The sequence below is a fragment of the Choloepus didactylus genome, chromosome 2 (genome assembly GCF_015220235.1).
Source record: "Choloepus didactylus isolate mChoDid1 chromosome 2, mChoDid1.pri, whole genome shotgun sequence".
NCBI lineage: Eukaryota > Metazoa > Chordata > Mammalia > Pilosa > Megalonychidae > Choloepus > Choloepus didactylus.
Window position 1 is genome coordinate 10,203,851 of NC_051308.1, and position 15,907 is coordinate 10,219,757.

The following is a 15,907-nucleotide window of genomic DNA, read 5'->3' on the forward strand; positions in this document are numbered from 1 at the left end:
GTTTATAAAGGTTTTGTGACAACAGTGTTTCTCACAAGATTTGGTTACAACAGGATCTCATGAGATTTGGTTACAGCAAGGTCTCCCGAGGTTTGGTTACTAGCAGTGATTCGGGGAGGGAAGTTTTAATGCTGCCCCCCTGGGGGGGAGGGGCCTGTTCCCTGGCCAGGTGGGAGGGGGCTGGGCCCCAGGCCCTGGGCCTCACACTAGCTTTACGTGTATTATATACTGATGAAGTATCTCAGTTGTGATGTCTATTTTGAGGATAAATTGACTGATTTATCCTCAAAAAATCTTAGTAGTAATTGGGCATGAAAGGAACTGTGACTCAGGAGGCAGAGGAGCGGGGAAAGCTGTGACTAGGCCTGCGGAGAGCACATCTACACCCAGCTTTCCCATGAACTAGCTCTTTCTGCCTATCTCTGAGCTTCACTTTCCAATCCAGTACCTTGGGAATCTGTCCTGCCTGCCTCAGTGGGTAGATACAGGGTAAGTGAATTAAAGAATGTGTGTGAGTATTGAAAACCATAAACCCCTGCACAGGTTTAAGCCTTTCTAATGTAAGGTAGCACTGTCACCGATTTCCAGGTGAGTTACTTCTAGAGACGTATTGAAAAGTTCCTGGCAGTGGGGTGGGGGTGGGGGGGTTAGTTGATATCGTGAGCTTGTTTTTCAGATTTGTACAAAATTGTTTTGGTCCATGGAGAATGAAGGAGACCTCCCACACATAGTTTCTGGCCTTGCAAATCCAAAGATAGTTTCAGGCCAATGCCGAGAGGGGCCTGAGAAGGGCCCAGAATGCCAGTAGTTGGCCCAGGAGGGTCGGAGAGTGGCGTGGCCCCCAGAAATGGATCACTGAGCATTCAGTGGAGCTTCATTAATAAGTGAAGTATATTCCAGCTTCATCACCAGCAAGCTACAGCTAGAGAAGAGTTACTGAGGGGACCACCAACATACAAAGATGATTTTCTTGAGGATGTTACAAATTCGAACTTACTGATTTTACCGTGTTCATGCAGATCATAAATCCAGCTCCTAAATTCCAGGAAATGCAAAGCCCTCTCCAGTGAGGCTCTTATTCCGATTATCATAAAAGGGGAGAGTGATGGGTTGTGGTGGAGGCAAGAAGGGGACGCAGTTCCTCCTGTCTAATTAAAATGTACTGCTTATCTCAAATTTGGGGATTGTGGAATTTCCTTCTGGCTCATAACTGGCCAAGTCACTTTTTAAAATAATCTAATGTATATTCACTTTCTTACATTTCCTTTTAAATGTAAGATTCCTTTTAAAATCTATTTATGTTACAAACAAAATAATCCTCTCCTACCTTCTCCCTCACACTTTCTAGCACCTACTTCTTTTCCCCTCTTGGGGAAGTCCTTTTCTCTCTCTTAACAGCTTCGTTATCTTCTTTGACTCTAATAAGCAGGTCTTTCTCATGGTATAACCTGCTTCAAAAGGCTTGCACCTCCGTGCATATTTGCACCCATCTAAGAGACAAAATTTCCCCAAAGTTTGAAACCAAAGTTCAAAACAAAAGTTAAACAAACCTAGAAAATTGGAAGACGTAGAGATTGACAAAATTGCACATTTGGAGCATGGAAGGCCTATGGCTGTCCGTTAGTTGATTTCCCTCTTTTCATGCCCAATAACCAAGTGACTTAGGTAGCAGCAGAGCCAGGACAGGAGCAAATGGGACTGTGTCTTGGGCATTTTGATAGAGGCAGCCACATCCTGTCCTCAGATGTACATTACAGTGTAGCATAGATGTTGGTGGCACAACAACTCTACATTTACTAATTGGATTTATAGAGATGTTTTCATTTTTTGTTTTAAATAAATGCAGAATCTTGATTGACAAGACATAGGCAAGGACTCAGGAACAGAGGACTCCATACAAGCACTAATAAAACAGCTAATTTTCTAACTCAAAGGGACCTTGGAGTTTTTCTAATTCAACCTTTTATGTGTGATGAAACAGAGTCCCCAGGTAGACATGATGCATTAATGCTTCGTGGCGACAGGGTTAGTTGGTGTGATTTCTTGGTTTCGTTTCTCTATAAAATTAAGCAGATAGAAGTGCTCGTTTTCAGAAAAAGAGCTAAGAAGAGAGGGTGGAGGTGAAACCTTCTCCCTGACATTCTCCTGTGTCCCCAAAGAACCCTCAGACTCCACATGAGGAGTTTCTGCTTCTGATGTTCATTTTGCTGAGAACAAGGCCAATCCTTTGCCCGTTCATGGGCTCCACGATCGAGGGTGGGTCGCTCCAGACGGGCTGCGGAGGATGGAATCCCAGAACCAGGAGGAGCACAGGGAGCACTGCTGCAGACATCAGCTGCCGCCGCAGCGTCCACGGGGAGCACCGCTGCAGACACCAGCCGCTACAGTGTCCACTCTGCATTCCTTTTCCTGAGGGTGTGCGTGCTGTGCCTGAGCACCCAATGACCCTTTCAGCACTGGATCTGAAATGCGCTGATCCAGGAGGGAGGGCTGGGTCGTCAGTGCCCGCCCAGCCCCTTGACCAGCTGCACCAGCCACAGTGATGGGCGGTGGTGGAGAGTGCAGCCTTTAGAGTCAGAGGGACCCGGCTCGCAGGCTAGCTCCAACATCTGCAGTTTCCTTATCTGTGAAATGGGCATAGCATCGATCTCACCAGGCATCAGAAGAGTTGAATGACACAGTGAGAGTAAAGGACTCAGTAAAGGTTAGATAAAAGCAGGAGTGGTGGAGGGTGGGGACTAGCCATGAGCTTGCTTTCCAGACATGGGATCAGTCATCAAACCCATCAGCAGAGCTCTTAAAACTTAGATTTTACCAAAAAATTTAGAACATCGTGAATTCTTCAGTGTCTAAGAACTCAGTTGTCTAATACTTTAGCTGGCTTAATATTTAAATGCTTCTGTTGCATAATTTAATGAATGGTGCTGGGGTCCTAAGGCCAGGTAACAATAGATACCACTGTATCTCAGCAATCATCATGCTAAAAATCACAAAAAAATTCCTCATGATGCAAACTTTTTCTAATTCTGTAGGTCTAAAAAAAAAAACAGTCTTAGGTTTCAAGAAAAACTCATTTTCCACCTCATTCTTTTAAAAACATTTCACTTAATTGAAATGTAATTAGCTTAATTACATTTAAATGAGAAGGTTTCCATTTCAGTTGCACTTTTACATCAATTATTTCACAAGATTCCTAAGAGACTCTTGGAGAAAGAGGCCAGGACTGTGTCCCTTGTACTGAGCAAGCTGGGTGGGGTGCAGCTGCCTGCCCAGAGGCCCAGGGCCACCCGTGGGAAATGCAGATTCTGATCACAGCAGGGGGTGGGGGTGGGCAGTGCCCGTAATTTTTCTTTCTCTTTGGATCCACTATCAGGGCCTGTATTGGAGCCCGACTTCTGGGAGATGTCATGTCACCATTTTTTTCAAATGTTACCCCTTTGTCTAGCAGCCTTTAAATACTTCTTTTGCAAATATTTTCCCCTTAATATTTCAGCAGATTTTTCTGTACCTGTCCGATTTTAATAATTCTCCATTCTCCTTATTTTTATGGCCTGTTACTCAAATTCAGTCCCTTCTAGATATGCAATCTTCCTTGAATCAAAGATGAAGCAGACAGGCAGCTCAGATAAAAGCCCCAGTGCTGGCTCAGCCCCTACAGCTACCAGCATTTCAATTTCCTAACCTCTCAGCCATCTGCTTATCTGTAAAATGTGGAGAATAGCCCCTGCCTCGGGCTGTTGTAAAGCTTAAATGCATTTCAGTGTCTGGGGCATAACAAGCACTCCATATCATTAAGCACTCCATATCATCATTAAGATTATTTTCATTATCATTTAAATTATCATTTAAATTATCATTTAAAGTTTTGTTTTAAAATAGGCCATGACTTCTTTTCCTAAACTATGAGGCCACTGGACATTTTAATGAAAGCCTGGGGATTTTCCCTCCTAGAATCTGAGGTCTGTGTGACTTCTCAAACTGCCACTGTCTTGAATTCCTCCCATAACCTCTGGGTCTTCCAATCATGCCCCATGGACTATATCTATATATATATCTATATATATCTATCTATATATATATATATATAGATATATATATATATATATTATCTTGAAATACATTCAAACTTACAGGAACAGTTGCAAAAACAATACAAAACCCATACATAGAACTCCAGCATACCCCGACCCCCCTCCCCCAATACCCCGATCCACCAACTTTAACATCCTGTCACACCACCATTTCTTTCTTTCCCTCCCTATCTATCATCCATCATCTATTGCTCTGTCTTCTGAACATATGAGAGCAAGCTGCACACATCCTTGAACAAACAACATAATTCACATATACAATTCCCATGAACAAGAACATTCTTTTATGCAATCCCATTAAACACAGCTAAGAAGTTCAAGAAATTCAACACTGATACAAAGCTTACATTCTGTATTTCATGGACCTTATATTAAAGCCACCTCTGCCTCCCACCATTTGCAAGATGGGCCAGGAGGCCACTTTCTCCCTGAGCTGATGTACACCAGCAGCTCTTCAATCAGCTCCAGCTAGTCCACATCTCCCAACCATCAGCCTTCTCTGAAGGCTGCTTTTTCCCTGTGGTTGACAGACCCAAAAGCTTGTCTTTCGTCAGCATTTTCCAATGCCTCCGCCTGGCAACCAGGAGTAGCTTGTAAACCTGCTAAAGGCAATTAAAGGATTTTTTTTCTTCCTTTCTTTAATGCATATTTGGCGAGTGCTACATGGGGGGCACTTAGATAGGGGCCAGGGCTACAAGATGACTGAGAACAAGCCTTGACCTCAAGAAGTCATCTGCGGGAGAAAGAGAGGAAAACTAATCTGCAATCATTGCAGACAGTGTGATAACAGAGGTGTGTGCAGGGTGCCTGGCTAGCTAACTTGGGTTCAGGTCTCGTTGTTTTAGAGAAGTTGTTTGTCTGGTAAACCTCCTAGGTTGACTAAGATCTCCGAACTCCCAACCTCCATCCTGGTGTTCCATTACTCTGCCCCCAAGGCTCTGTCCAGGTCTGCAGCAAAGCTTGAGCACAGGCTCAAAAGGAACCCCCCCAGATGTTGCCTAGAGACCACTCCCTTCTGGTGGGATCCAAACTTTATAATCAAGGGATGTGGTCACAACGCTAAAGTATTTCTTTAAAGAACCTCCTCTCTCTCACACACACACACCCACCCCGGCCATCCCAAGTATGCAGAACACCCATCCAGTTTTTATATAAACTCACTTCTAAGAACAGTTGGTTGAAACTGCTCCAATGTTGTACTTTCCTACAGTGAGCCTTGCCAGCTACTGGGTTCCCCTCTCCTCCTCCAGATGTTTCCGCCACGCCCGCCAGTGGCTGCTGCACCAAGTCTCTGGGAGCTACAGCATGTGTCAGCTGCAGCCACATTGCACTTGCTTCCCAGCTTGGCTTGTGCCCAATTCCATGTCTACTCTGCTACCCTGGAGACTGAGAATAACACAGGTCCTTTTTACTCCTCTCCCAACAAGACTACACCAGACTGTGCTTTAGCTTCCTGCCACTAGTCTGAGCTGGAGCAAGCAAATTCAGAGCAGAGGGGCCGCCCCTCCCCCTGCAGCCAGGGTGTGGTGGGACAGTGTCAGCCCCTCATGACATCCTCTGCTGTGACAGCCACCTGCGAGTCAGCTCCCCATGTCAGCCTCCCATGTGTCAGTCCCCATGTGACAGCCCCACCCCATGTGACACCTCCCCATGTAACATTCCATGTGACAGCTCCGCTCTGCATGACAGGCCCCCAGGTAACATACCCTCCATGTGACAACCCCCCCACATAACACCCCCTGTGACAGCCCCCCTGTGTGACAGCCCCACCATGTCTCCTAGTCCCACTTTTATCCTTGACCCATAAAGGGAGAATGTTGTCTGTTGCCAAAAAAGCTGATAGAACAGTCTGCGTTAGAAGCTAAATTGGGTTTTCCTCTATTGGTGGTTCATTCTTAGGGTGTGAGGAATATTTTGGAGTCTGAAAATAATGTGTCCTCACCAAATAAGATAAGGAACTGCTTGAAGCCAAAACATCTTGTTTTGTTGTTCTTCTCAACATAGTTCTGGGAACATGGAAAATGCTCAGCAAAAGTGGGGTGATGTCTCATGGTTCTGGGGAATAGAGTGGCTCCCAAGCCCAGCTTTGCTACTTGTTAGCTCTGTGTCCTAGGGAACAACTTACTCCCATCGACATCCTTTTGGTGCTATGAGGATTTTTTCATTCATTTGACAAATATTTATTAAAGGCTTAGAGTAGGGTTGGCAGACAAAAGCAAGTAAAAATAAATAAGATGATTTCAGATAAAGCTGGAGGCATTGCTGATAGGATTTGCCAATGGGTCGAACAGAATGAGGTAAAAAATGATGCCTGGGTCCAATATACCAAAGTTAAATGCATATAAGAGGGGGACATAAGGGAAGGGTATAGGGCTCTTGGCATTGGTGATGTTGTCTGACTCTTTATTCTACTTTAGTTTAATGCTGTCTTTCCTTTTGTTGCTTCCTAGCTGTCATGTTTGGGTTATTTTGGTTTGGTTTTGTTTTTTTTCTTTCTCTTTCTTTTTTCTTGTTCATTTGTCTATCTTCTTTGACTCTTCCTCCTGCTTTGTGGAAGAAATGGAGATGTCCTTATACAGATGGTGGTGAGGATGGTGAATACATAAATATTGTGACTATACAGGGAACCATCGTTTACTTAGGATGGAATGTATAGTGTGTGAACAAAACCGTCTTAAAAAAAAATGGGTTGATGAAGAAAACTTGAGGGCACTATATTGAGTGAAACAAGTCAGACACATAAGGACAAACATTGCAGGGTCTCACTGATATGAACTAATTATAATATGTAAACTTATAGACATGAAATATAAGTTAACAGGATATAGAATGAGGCTAAGGGGAGCGGTTGCTCATTATGAGCAGAATGTTCAACTAGGTTGAACTTAAGTGTTTGGAAATGGACAGAGGTGATGGTAACACATTGTGAGAATAACTGACAGTGCTGAATGGTGTGTGAAGGTGGTGGAAAGGGGAAGCTCAGAGTCACGTATGTCACCAGAAGAAAACAGTGAACCCTGTGGTGGGCAATGTCCGTGATTAACTGTACAGATATTAGAAATCTCTTTCAGGAACCAGAACAAATGTATGACACTACAAGTAGAAGTTACTAATAGGGGGCATACAGGGAGAAAAGTACACCTATTACAAACTATGTACTACAGTTAGTAGTATTTTAGCATTCTTTCATCAACAGTAACGAATGTGCTGTTCCAATACTATGAATCAACAATGGAGGGGGGGTGGTTAGGGGTATGGGAGGATTTGAGTTTCCCTTTTTTGTCTTTATTTCTTTTCTGTAGTAATGAAAATGTTCTAAAAATTGAAAAAAAATTAATTGTGGTGATGGATGCACAGCTGTATGATGGTACTGTGGGCAATTGATTGTATACTTTGGATCTTTGGATGGTTGTATGGTATGAGAATAATCTCAATAATAAAAAAAATTTTTTTTAAAAAAGATGCCTGGGTCGAGCAGCTGGCCAGATGGGGAGTCTGAGGAGGAGGAAGGTGCCTGGGGAGAGGGAGCGGGCAGTTCTCCTTCAGTATGTCAAGTTCGAGATGTCAAGTAGGCAGTTCACACTGAGTCTGTTGCTGAAGACAGGAGGCATTTTGCCTCGGTGGTCTGTAGTTGGTGTTTAAAGCCCTGGGATGAAGGGAGACTAGCCTAGACGGTGAGAAAATGCATGGAGAGAAGGATCAGGCTGAGCCCGGGGACGCTGTCCTCAGCATTCAGCACAACGAGGAGGACTGAGGAGCAGTGGGCAGCTGGGAGCAAGACGGTGATTCAACAGGTGACCCATGGACCCTGTGGCTTCCTCTTTCCTCAGAGATGGCCATGGAGTCCCTTAGTCTCTTTTACCAGTGTTTATTCAACAAACACAAAGGAGGACGTGACAAAAAATTAAATGAAAGAATTTGTCTATGAGACTCCATTTTTAGTGGGGTTTTCATTGGCCAAGAAAAACTCTTAAGTATACAGGTTTCCAAATAGAACTGCTTTCAGCTGTGGGCTGCTGGGGAGCTGAGCACCCCATTACCGAGATGTCACTGGCTCCCCGGGAAGCCCCCAGTCTTCATGACCAGTGGGCTCCTATACGTCACCTGTGGCCTTTTTCTCTGTAGTTGCTCTGCCTCTCTCGGTAAAGTTCAGTCCCACAGCTTAGTTATGTTTAAACTTTCTTTCTCACCTAAAAGTGAAATGGCTGCCCATCCCCATAGAAACGACCACATCCCTGCAGACGAAGATGTCTCACAACCCAATGGATGCCTCCCAAGCTGTCTTGTCTTCTTTGGTGAAAGGTGGTTTTCACTTCCATTCGGATGCTCAGTCCACCACCTTGTGGGATTTGGAGAGCAACTGTCACATTGGAATCACACATTCCAGCACAGCATGGTTTTTGTTTTTTTCTCTCCTAGCTTCCTCTTCTTTCCCCCATTTTCTGCAGTCATATATAAAGAAGAAAAGAAGTTTCTCAAAATACTGGTCTCAAAGTCTTGGGAAACTGGCTAACTGGGAGCGTTTCCCTCTTCCTTTTTGCATCTCTTTGGCTGGACTCTCTCCATGGACTGTGTCGATGGGTGACTTGGGCCGCCGGGGTTGCATGTCTGAGGGGTTAACTTGGCCTGGTTTGTGGCAGGCAGCAGCTGTTGACAGGGTAGCTCACAGGGGTCCACCTGGAGGAGTCACTTACATTTGAGCATCAGCATCTTGTAGGCAGCAGGTTGTCAACAGATTGGGAGCTCTGAACTTCTCTCTGGGTCCTCTGCTCAGATAATTGCTTCCTTGTTAATGTCCCTGCAGAGAGCAGTCATCCTCTTACAGTTCTTCTGCCGCCACCCCCCCACCCCCACCCCAGCTGTCCTCATGCCCTTTTCAAGAAACATGCTTGCATTAAACATTAAAAATGGAGATATGTGATTTATGATGTGATCCGAAAGTGGTGAAAGTGACTCCCTTGTGTAACTTTGTCGTGTTTTATTTATATAGTCACACCTCCTATGGCTCTCTCTGTATGTTTTTTAAGGACATATATTTAGATAATGTATGGGAATCGGGTAGGAACAAAGCTTCGGAAAGAGCCCAAGTAAAAAGCTATGTCATATACCTAGCATTTCCCCCCTCCATAAGGCAGGAGGTCTGGTGGGGGGTGTGTGGGAATGGAACAAATGGACTCCAGATCTGTTCCAAACAGATCAGCCCAGTGGCACAGGAAGGAGAACCTCTTTGCTCCTACTTGCAAGGGGAAAGACAAATCACAAACACTTTACAGATTTCTTGTGAAACCCTCTAGGTGAGCAGACTTGGGCTTGTACGTAGGATGCCATGAGTTAACAGTATGACGATTCCTGTACCCTGTGCCCTGTCGGTGACAAAGCGCTAGAAACACACGGTGCAGTGGAAACACAGGATCAGCCCAGGAAGACCTGGCCTCAAGTTCTGGTTCAACTGCTTATGGCCTCTGTGGTCTCTGGCAAGCTCTAAGCTTCAATTTCCTCCTCCGTAGAACAGGGCCAACACCATCATTTTCCTCACAGGAATGTTTTGAGGCCACTTGTGTTAATGCATGTACTTATCTTGACCAACTATAAAGCATTGTGAACATTTAAAAAATGCTTTCCCAGATGTTACCCCATTTACTGCCATACTCTATGAAGCACCCCTATTTTGGAGATGGGGATGCCAAGAATTGTGAGCTAAAAGGCCTAGGGGAGGCCATTGCCACTTTGAGATCATAGCTCACTTAACAGTTTATCAATCTCCCACTTCTATTAAATAGAGGAGAAAGTTGCAACTGGAATGGGAGAATATGGTTGCTCTGAGCGGCCTCCTCTGTCGTGCCCCAGGCCCCTTGTGCCATCTCTTGGGCATGGCCATGTGCTGAGAGAGGCAGATGGAGACCCAGTACAGCACAACCATCGAACAGAGAGCCGCAGCTGGGCACCCATCATGGATATACATGATTTTAATATATATTTGCCTAAGCAAATGGCAATCAATCCTAAAGGAGGATTGTTCTATGAATGCAAAGAGGTTTCTTGAACAAAAGAGGGAAATCTTTGCTTTTCAAATTGTAATGAGAACATGAACTCATATTTCTTTAAGTTGCTATTTGAGAAGAAGGCATGTACTTAATGTTTTATTGAAAAGCTAAGTTCTGTCGAAAGAATACTTAAGCTCTTGTGATGTCTTATTGTTAATCATTTCTTCTAAGTGTTTATTTGGAAATAGCATGACAGCAGATTATTGGGTGGTTGGTAAGGTATGTTACGCAAGTAAAAAAAAAGACATTTTATTAATCAGTTTCCTTTTTCTTTTTTTTTCTGCCTCTCATTTCAGAACGGTTTGATCACCACTGTCCCTGGGTAGGCAACTGTGTGGGGAAAAGAAACTACAGATTTTTTTATATGTTTATTTTATCTCTGTCTTTTCTGACAGTCTTTATATTTGCATTCGTTATCACCCACGTCATTCTTCGTAAGTATGCTGGCGAAATCAGATTACGTATGTAACCATTTGCCTGACTTTGGTTTTCTGATTTAATTTTGATTTAATATTTTGATCATTTCGGGCTTTCTCTTTCTTCCCCTTTTCCCCTTTCTTTCCTCATTTCCAGCCTGCCCGCCTTTTTGTTTCTCACCTTCTTCTCCCCTGTTCAGTTTCCCTCCCTCCCTCCCCTTCCTCGCCCCGTCCCCACTCCATCCTTCCAAGAGCAGTTTCCAGGCTCATGACTGGATCACGTTTTTCTTTCACTAATGAGACTTTTCCTTGAGACCCTCTTCCTTATTCAAACCTTAGTGACTTCGCTTTCTCTTCTGACAAGTGATCCCCGTGGGAGAATAATCCCCACATTATGCACAAAAGTCAGTGTGCTGTAATGATAGCCACTGACTAGCAGAACTTTTTTTTTTTTAATGGGATAACCACTTAAGCAGAAACAATCACCCTCCCTAGGAGAAAACAATATATATACATCTGGGGATAAAGACTGGGTTTTCTTACACATGAATCTATCTATGTTAAAGATGTGCATTTGATAAGATTTTCGGCTCTTGGCTAGAATCACAAGTAAACTACCCCTGGAGTATAAATGAGGCATGAAGCAACCCCACTTAAAAATTAAATTTGGATATACATGATTTTAATATATATTTGCCTAAGCAAATGGCAGTTATCCATTCCCCATCCTGAAGGTCATAACTTTGAATTTCTTTTGTCTCTTGGTCATTCACTTGGCTACATCACAGTGATGGGAAGCAAGTTACTTGGCTTTGAACTATAAATTTAGGCCTTTACACTCCCATTACAGTGCCATTAGCAACAGTAAAGACCAGCATCGCCCCTTGTCCACATTCCTGAAGGGTAATTGCCCATTAGCAGGTACAGATCCTCTTTCTGGAATGTTTTGGAAGTTTCTGAAGAGACACCTCACTTTTTTCTCCCTCTGCTGCAGTGCTAAGACCACACCATGGCATTCGCCAAGGCTGAAGTTAGGGATGCAGAGTTTCTTGCCCTTCTTTATTCTGGGGGGTGGTGGGGTGGTATTTATGGATTTATGGGGAAAGTAGGCAGTGTGGAATGTTGATTAGTTCTTTTTTGAATATTCGTCAAATTTGGACATGAAATGGACTGTCCCAGATTTTCGTATGGATTTTAAATCCCAGTTTGCATCATTTCTGACTGCAGTCCTTTCATCCCAATGTGGCACAAATTTGTAATACAGGCTTGAGAGCCCTGGACTGGTGGGTTTACAAGAAGACAATTAACATTCATCAGAAACCTTGTCCATGCTAGCTGGGCGTGATACTGACTGTGGTTCTGCAGAAGCACCTTCTCTCTCCATTTTCAGAGTCACAAAATGGCAGAAATGTAGCCAAGGTCCTATCTGTTTATTAACAGACAAAAGAAGCAGAGAAAGCTGGAGGCATTATGTGTTCATTTTCAAAGAAGCTCTTGTTTACACAATGGGAAAAGAAATAAGTCCTGGTACTTATAAAATATTATTTATGCATTATGTTTTAGATCATCTTCAACAATTTTGAAATGTTTTTATATATATTATCTGATTGTGTGTATGGCCTTGCCCCTATATTCTAGATAACAAGGGCCATCACACACAAAAATGCCAGGAACCCATACACAGTTGGGCTGGGATATACATCACCCACCACAGATGGGTTGAGATGTGCATTTTACTTTCATCTTCTCTAAAGTTTCACTCACCCTGAGTCCAGCAAATTGTAGCCACTACTGGTTTATACTTCTATACTGTTAATGTAATCTTCTAAAGAAAAAATATTAAATAGGTATCTGACTGGAATTTATCTGAATATTTTGGCAAATAAGGATTCTCCTTCCCTCTTGTTCTACACTTTCCTCACCCACAAAACAGCCCTGCAACCCCCACTTTGGCCTGGCATGTGATACTTCCAAGAAAGACAGAGGTTTTTATATGGCTCTTATTAACCACCCAAGGCTCAGGCACCTTTGGCAAAAGCTGAGAGTTTTTTGATTGCAGCTGGAGAACTGTCATCTGCGTTCTCCCAGCCAGATGACGGGCTTCAAGTGGGGAAGATGTGGTGTGGGTAGGGGGCGAGGAGTGGGAGAGGGAGAGAGAATTCTGCTATCTCAAAGATACCTGCAAGGGCTGAAGACTGGATTTCCCTAAGGAGAAAGGAGAATTTAGGAAAGAGGTACAATTTCTGTCCAGTAGAGAAAGAAGAATCATTTTTTTTTTTTTTTTTTTTTTTTAGTGTCCTTCTTTGGCCTCAAGGTTGAGTTTGCTCTTAAGACTGCAGCAAGTCTACTGGCTGATTTTGCTCAACCAGCCTAGCAGAGATAGAAGCGAAAATTTTAAGCAAGTGTCTTTCCTTATTCTGTCTGCAATTCCTCTTCACATCCCTTCCCACCGATTCTCATCCCACCACAGGGCAAGTCTTTGTGCCTCAGAGAGGAGGGAAACCAGAGGAAAGGGGGGACTTGAGGAGGAAAGGGTAGCCAACCACTCTTACCCTTCCCATAGTCTGTCAGTTTTTGGCTATACAGAGGGGGGTCCAGAACCCTGCCAGTCACTCCCATGTTGTAGCTAAACCGACAGTAAAACAGCAGGGAGGTCCAATAGAACCAGCCCCATCATATCAGTTCTGCTTGTTCATTGCACTGCTGAACGAGGCCCAATTACGTCCCCTCATGCAGAAGGGATTATACAGCACAGCAGGGACATGGCCTCATTGACCCGTGATGCAGTTGTCCACAGTTCCTTCCTACAGCCTTTTCTTTGTAAGAAGCATAATGTCAATACATAAAATAAAAACAACTTCTTGTCAGGTGAATCTTTACTCAGGCCCCTGAAGAAATGTTTTCTTGCACAGATAGCTCATATTAAAATGTCTTCAACCCAAAAAGAGTCGATAATAAACTTCAGGTTTATGAGTTTGATTACATTGAGTGCAGAGAAAGAAGTCTTTTCCTTGTGGCTCAGCTATGGGACTCCCAGGGTCAAAAGTTGACAAATTTGGGGAGAACAGTCTTTCATTAAAGAAGAGAAAAAATAGCATACAGTGTTCTGTTTCCCTATTAAAATGAGGGCAACAAAGGAGAAATCAGAACCATAATTTATGGGAAAGTACGCAGACATCCATCTGCTTTTATTGAAAAAATATCCTGCAGATGTTAAGTCTAATTATGAATCTGTCATTTCTTGTTGAATAACTTTAACGGAATCGCAGTCTCCTATCAGTCAACTGGGTGCCATAGAACTTACAAAATATAATTATTTAATTGCTCTGTGGACACCTATTATTTTTACGTAGATGAAGCAGCTTTCTGCACGAAAGCCATTTATTCCAAAGGTGAATGTTTTAATATTAAATATTGGTTTCATCTCCACAGGTTCGCAACAGACAGGATTCCTAAATGCGCTTAAGGACAGTCCTGCGAGATATCCTTTCTGGTTGTGCTGCTTTTACAGTGTTAATATGCTAAACGTTTGAATGACCTTCTACTCCCTCTCTCTTACTTGCTCATCTTTTGCCTCGGCTTTTCTTCTCATCAGTCTTGTTCTTCTTGGTTCTCTAAAGCATCCAAAGCAGTCCTTACGATTCACTGGCATGAGTAATAGCCTCTGAATACTTGAACCTCTCTGCATGACTCATTTAACCTTCTTTAAATTCAAGTGCTCTTTAGCTGGAAAACCAAATATGAATCCCCACCCGCCCCCAGAAACCAGCACTGGTTTAGGATGGTTTGGGGAGAAGTGTGGCTGCATGTTCTAAATGATTTCATGTTGATCAGCAGATAGTCCATACAAAACACTTAGAGTCTGCCCACGTGTGGGTCTGCTCCTTGGTACACAGTCAGAGATTGGAAATCAGCTGACCGCTCTGTGTAGATTCTGTGTGGGGTTGTGGTTTGGGATTCTTCAGGCAGGATGGATAATCTGTTTTATTTCCAGCAACAGAACACCTATTCATAACCCTGAATGGATCAAAAATGATTCACTCTTAAGTCATTTGGATCAATGAGGACTTTTCCCATCCTGCCAAACAGTATATTTGGGCACATACCATCACATTTTGAACCTTTTGAAAGGAAAAGGTTCCCACCTTAAGTACCTGAATGCCTCCCCATCCTCCCCACTAGGTTTTACACTAATTGGTTTAGAGTCAGCCGTCTGGATGAGCTGACCTGGTCTGTTCAGATCGGTGGCCCAGCTCTCTTTCCTATAACCAGTGGACTGAACACAAACTCCTCATTACTCTCAGGAGTAATTTTCATTTTGTAGTAGATAATTCTTAAGAATGAAGAACTTTAATGAGATATACATATGCTGGGCCCATGTCCCTGGGAGCTAGTCTAGGGGATATAGGTGACAGACAGATGTAAAAACAAATTGGTGAGATCGAGATAGAGATAAAGACAGACAGATAGGAAAATAGAAAGATAGATATAGAGTTAGGTAGAGATAAACAGAGATGTAAATAGATGAAGATGAATAGATAGATGAAAGAGGTAGATAGAAATAAAGGTAGATGACAGAATGGATAGATAGAGCTAGATAGACATATAGAGCTACATAGATATATATAGTTTATATGTGTGTGTCTGTTTATTGACATAATATAAAGAGTCTCCTTTTTGGTAGATTGGTGTATGGGCACCCCAGAGTGTTGGTTATGAGTACAGAGTCTGTGGTCAGCTGACATCTTTTTAATGAAAGTTTGTCTTGTGGAAGGGATCAGGGGACATATGAAAGATGTACAAAGAGGACTTGGAGAATAGATTCTACATGTAGGTCCTGTTTTTTTTAATTAATGATATGGCAATACAGAATTGGCTAGAAGTTACTAGAAGGGAAAGGCTATGGGAATGAAGTCCTCAACATCCAAGCTGCTAAGAGCAGGTCCAGTGGGAAATGTCCTCTTCGTCTCTCCTGCCCAACCCCACCAGCGTGACCACCCTCCACCCCAGCACCTCTCTGTGCCTTGATATTTTCAAGGAACGTTACTGTGGCATTGTCTCATAGCCAAGCCTGTTTTCTTCCCTGGAAAGCTTGTGTGAGCCTTTCAGGAAATGGGCTACATCAGGAAAGCATACTGGTCCTATTAAGTTGTATAAGTATGCCTCAGAACCGGAACTGTGGTTGGGCTGCCAACTGGAATGTTTTCCGAAGCCCAAAGACGTGGCCTTCCGGCCCCCTTCCCGAGCCTCTGTCCCTGGCACCCAGGTGTCCCTCTTGAAGCCGTGTGCCTTGTGCAGGATGCTCCTTGAGCACTCCAGACAACAAATATTAACGACAGCTCTGCTCCTCTCAGCT

At 43.4% G+C, this 15,907-nt stretch overlaps 1 protein-coding gene across 2 annotated transcripts in view; it reads left to right on the forward strand.

Moving 5' to 3' along the window:
• The window catches only part of ZDHHC14 (zinc finger DHHC-type palmitoyltransferase 14), a 328,904-nt gene that overhangs the window by 255,034 nt on the left and 57,963 nt on the right, over positions 1 to 15,907 (forward strand). For both annotated transcript variants that reach the window (XM_037820387.1, XM_037820396.1), the window contains exons 4-5: positions 10,432 to 10,569; positions 13,984 to 14,032. In XM_037820387.1, coding sequence (XP_037676315.1) covers positions 10,432 to 10,569; positions 13,984 to 14,032 — 187 coding nt within the window. The remainder of the gene's footprint in view (positions 1 to 10,431; positions 10,570 to 13,983; positions 14,033 to 15,907) is intronic.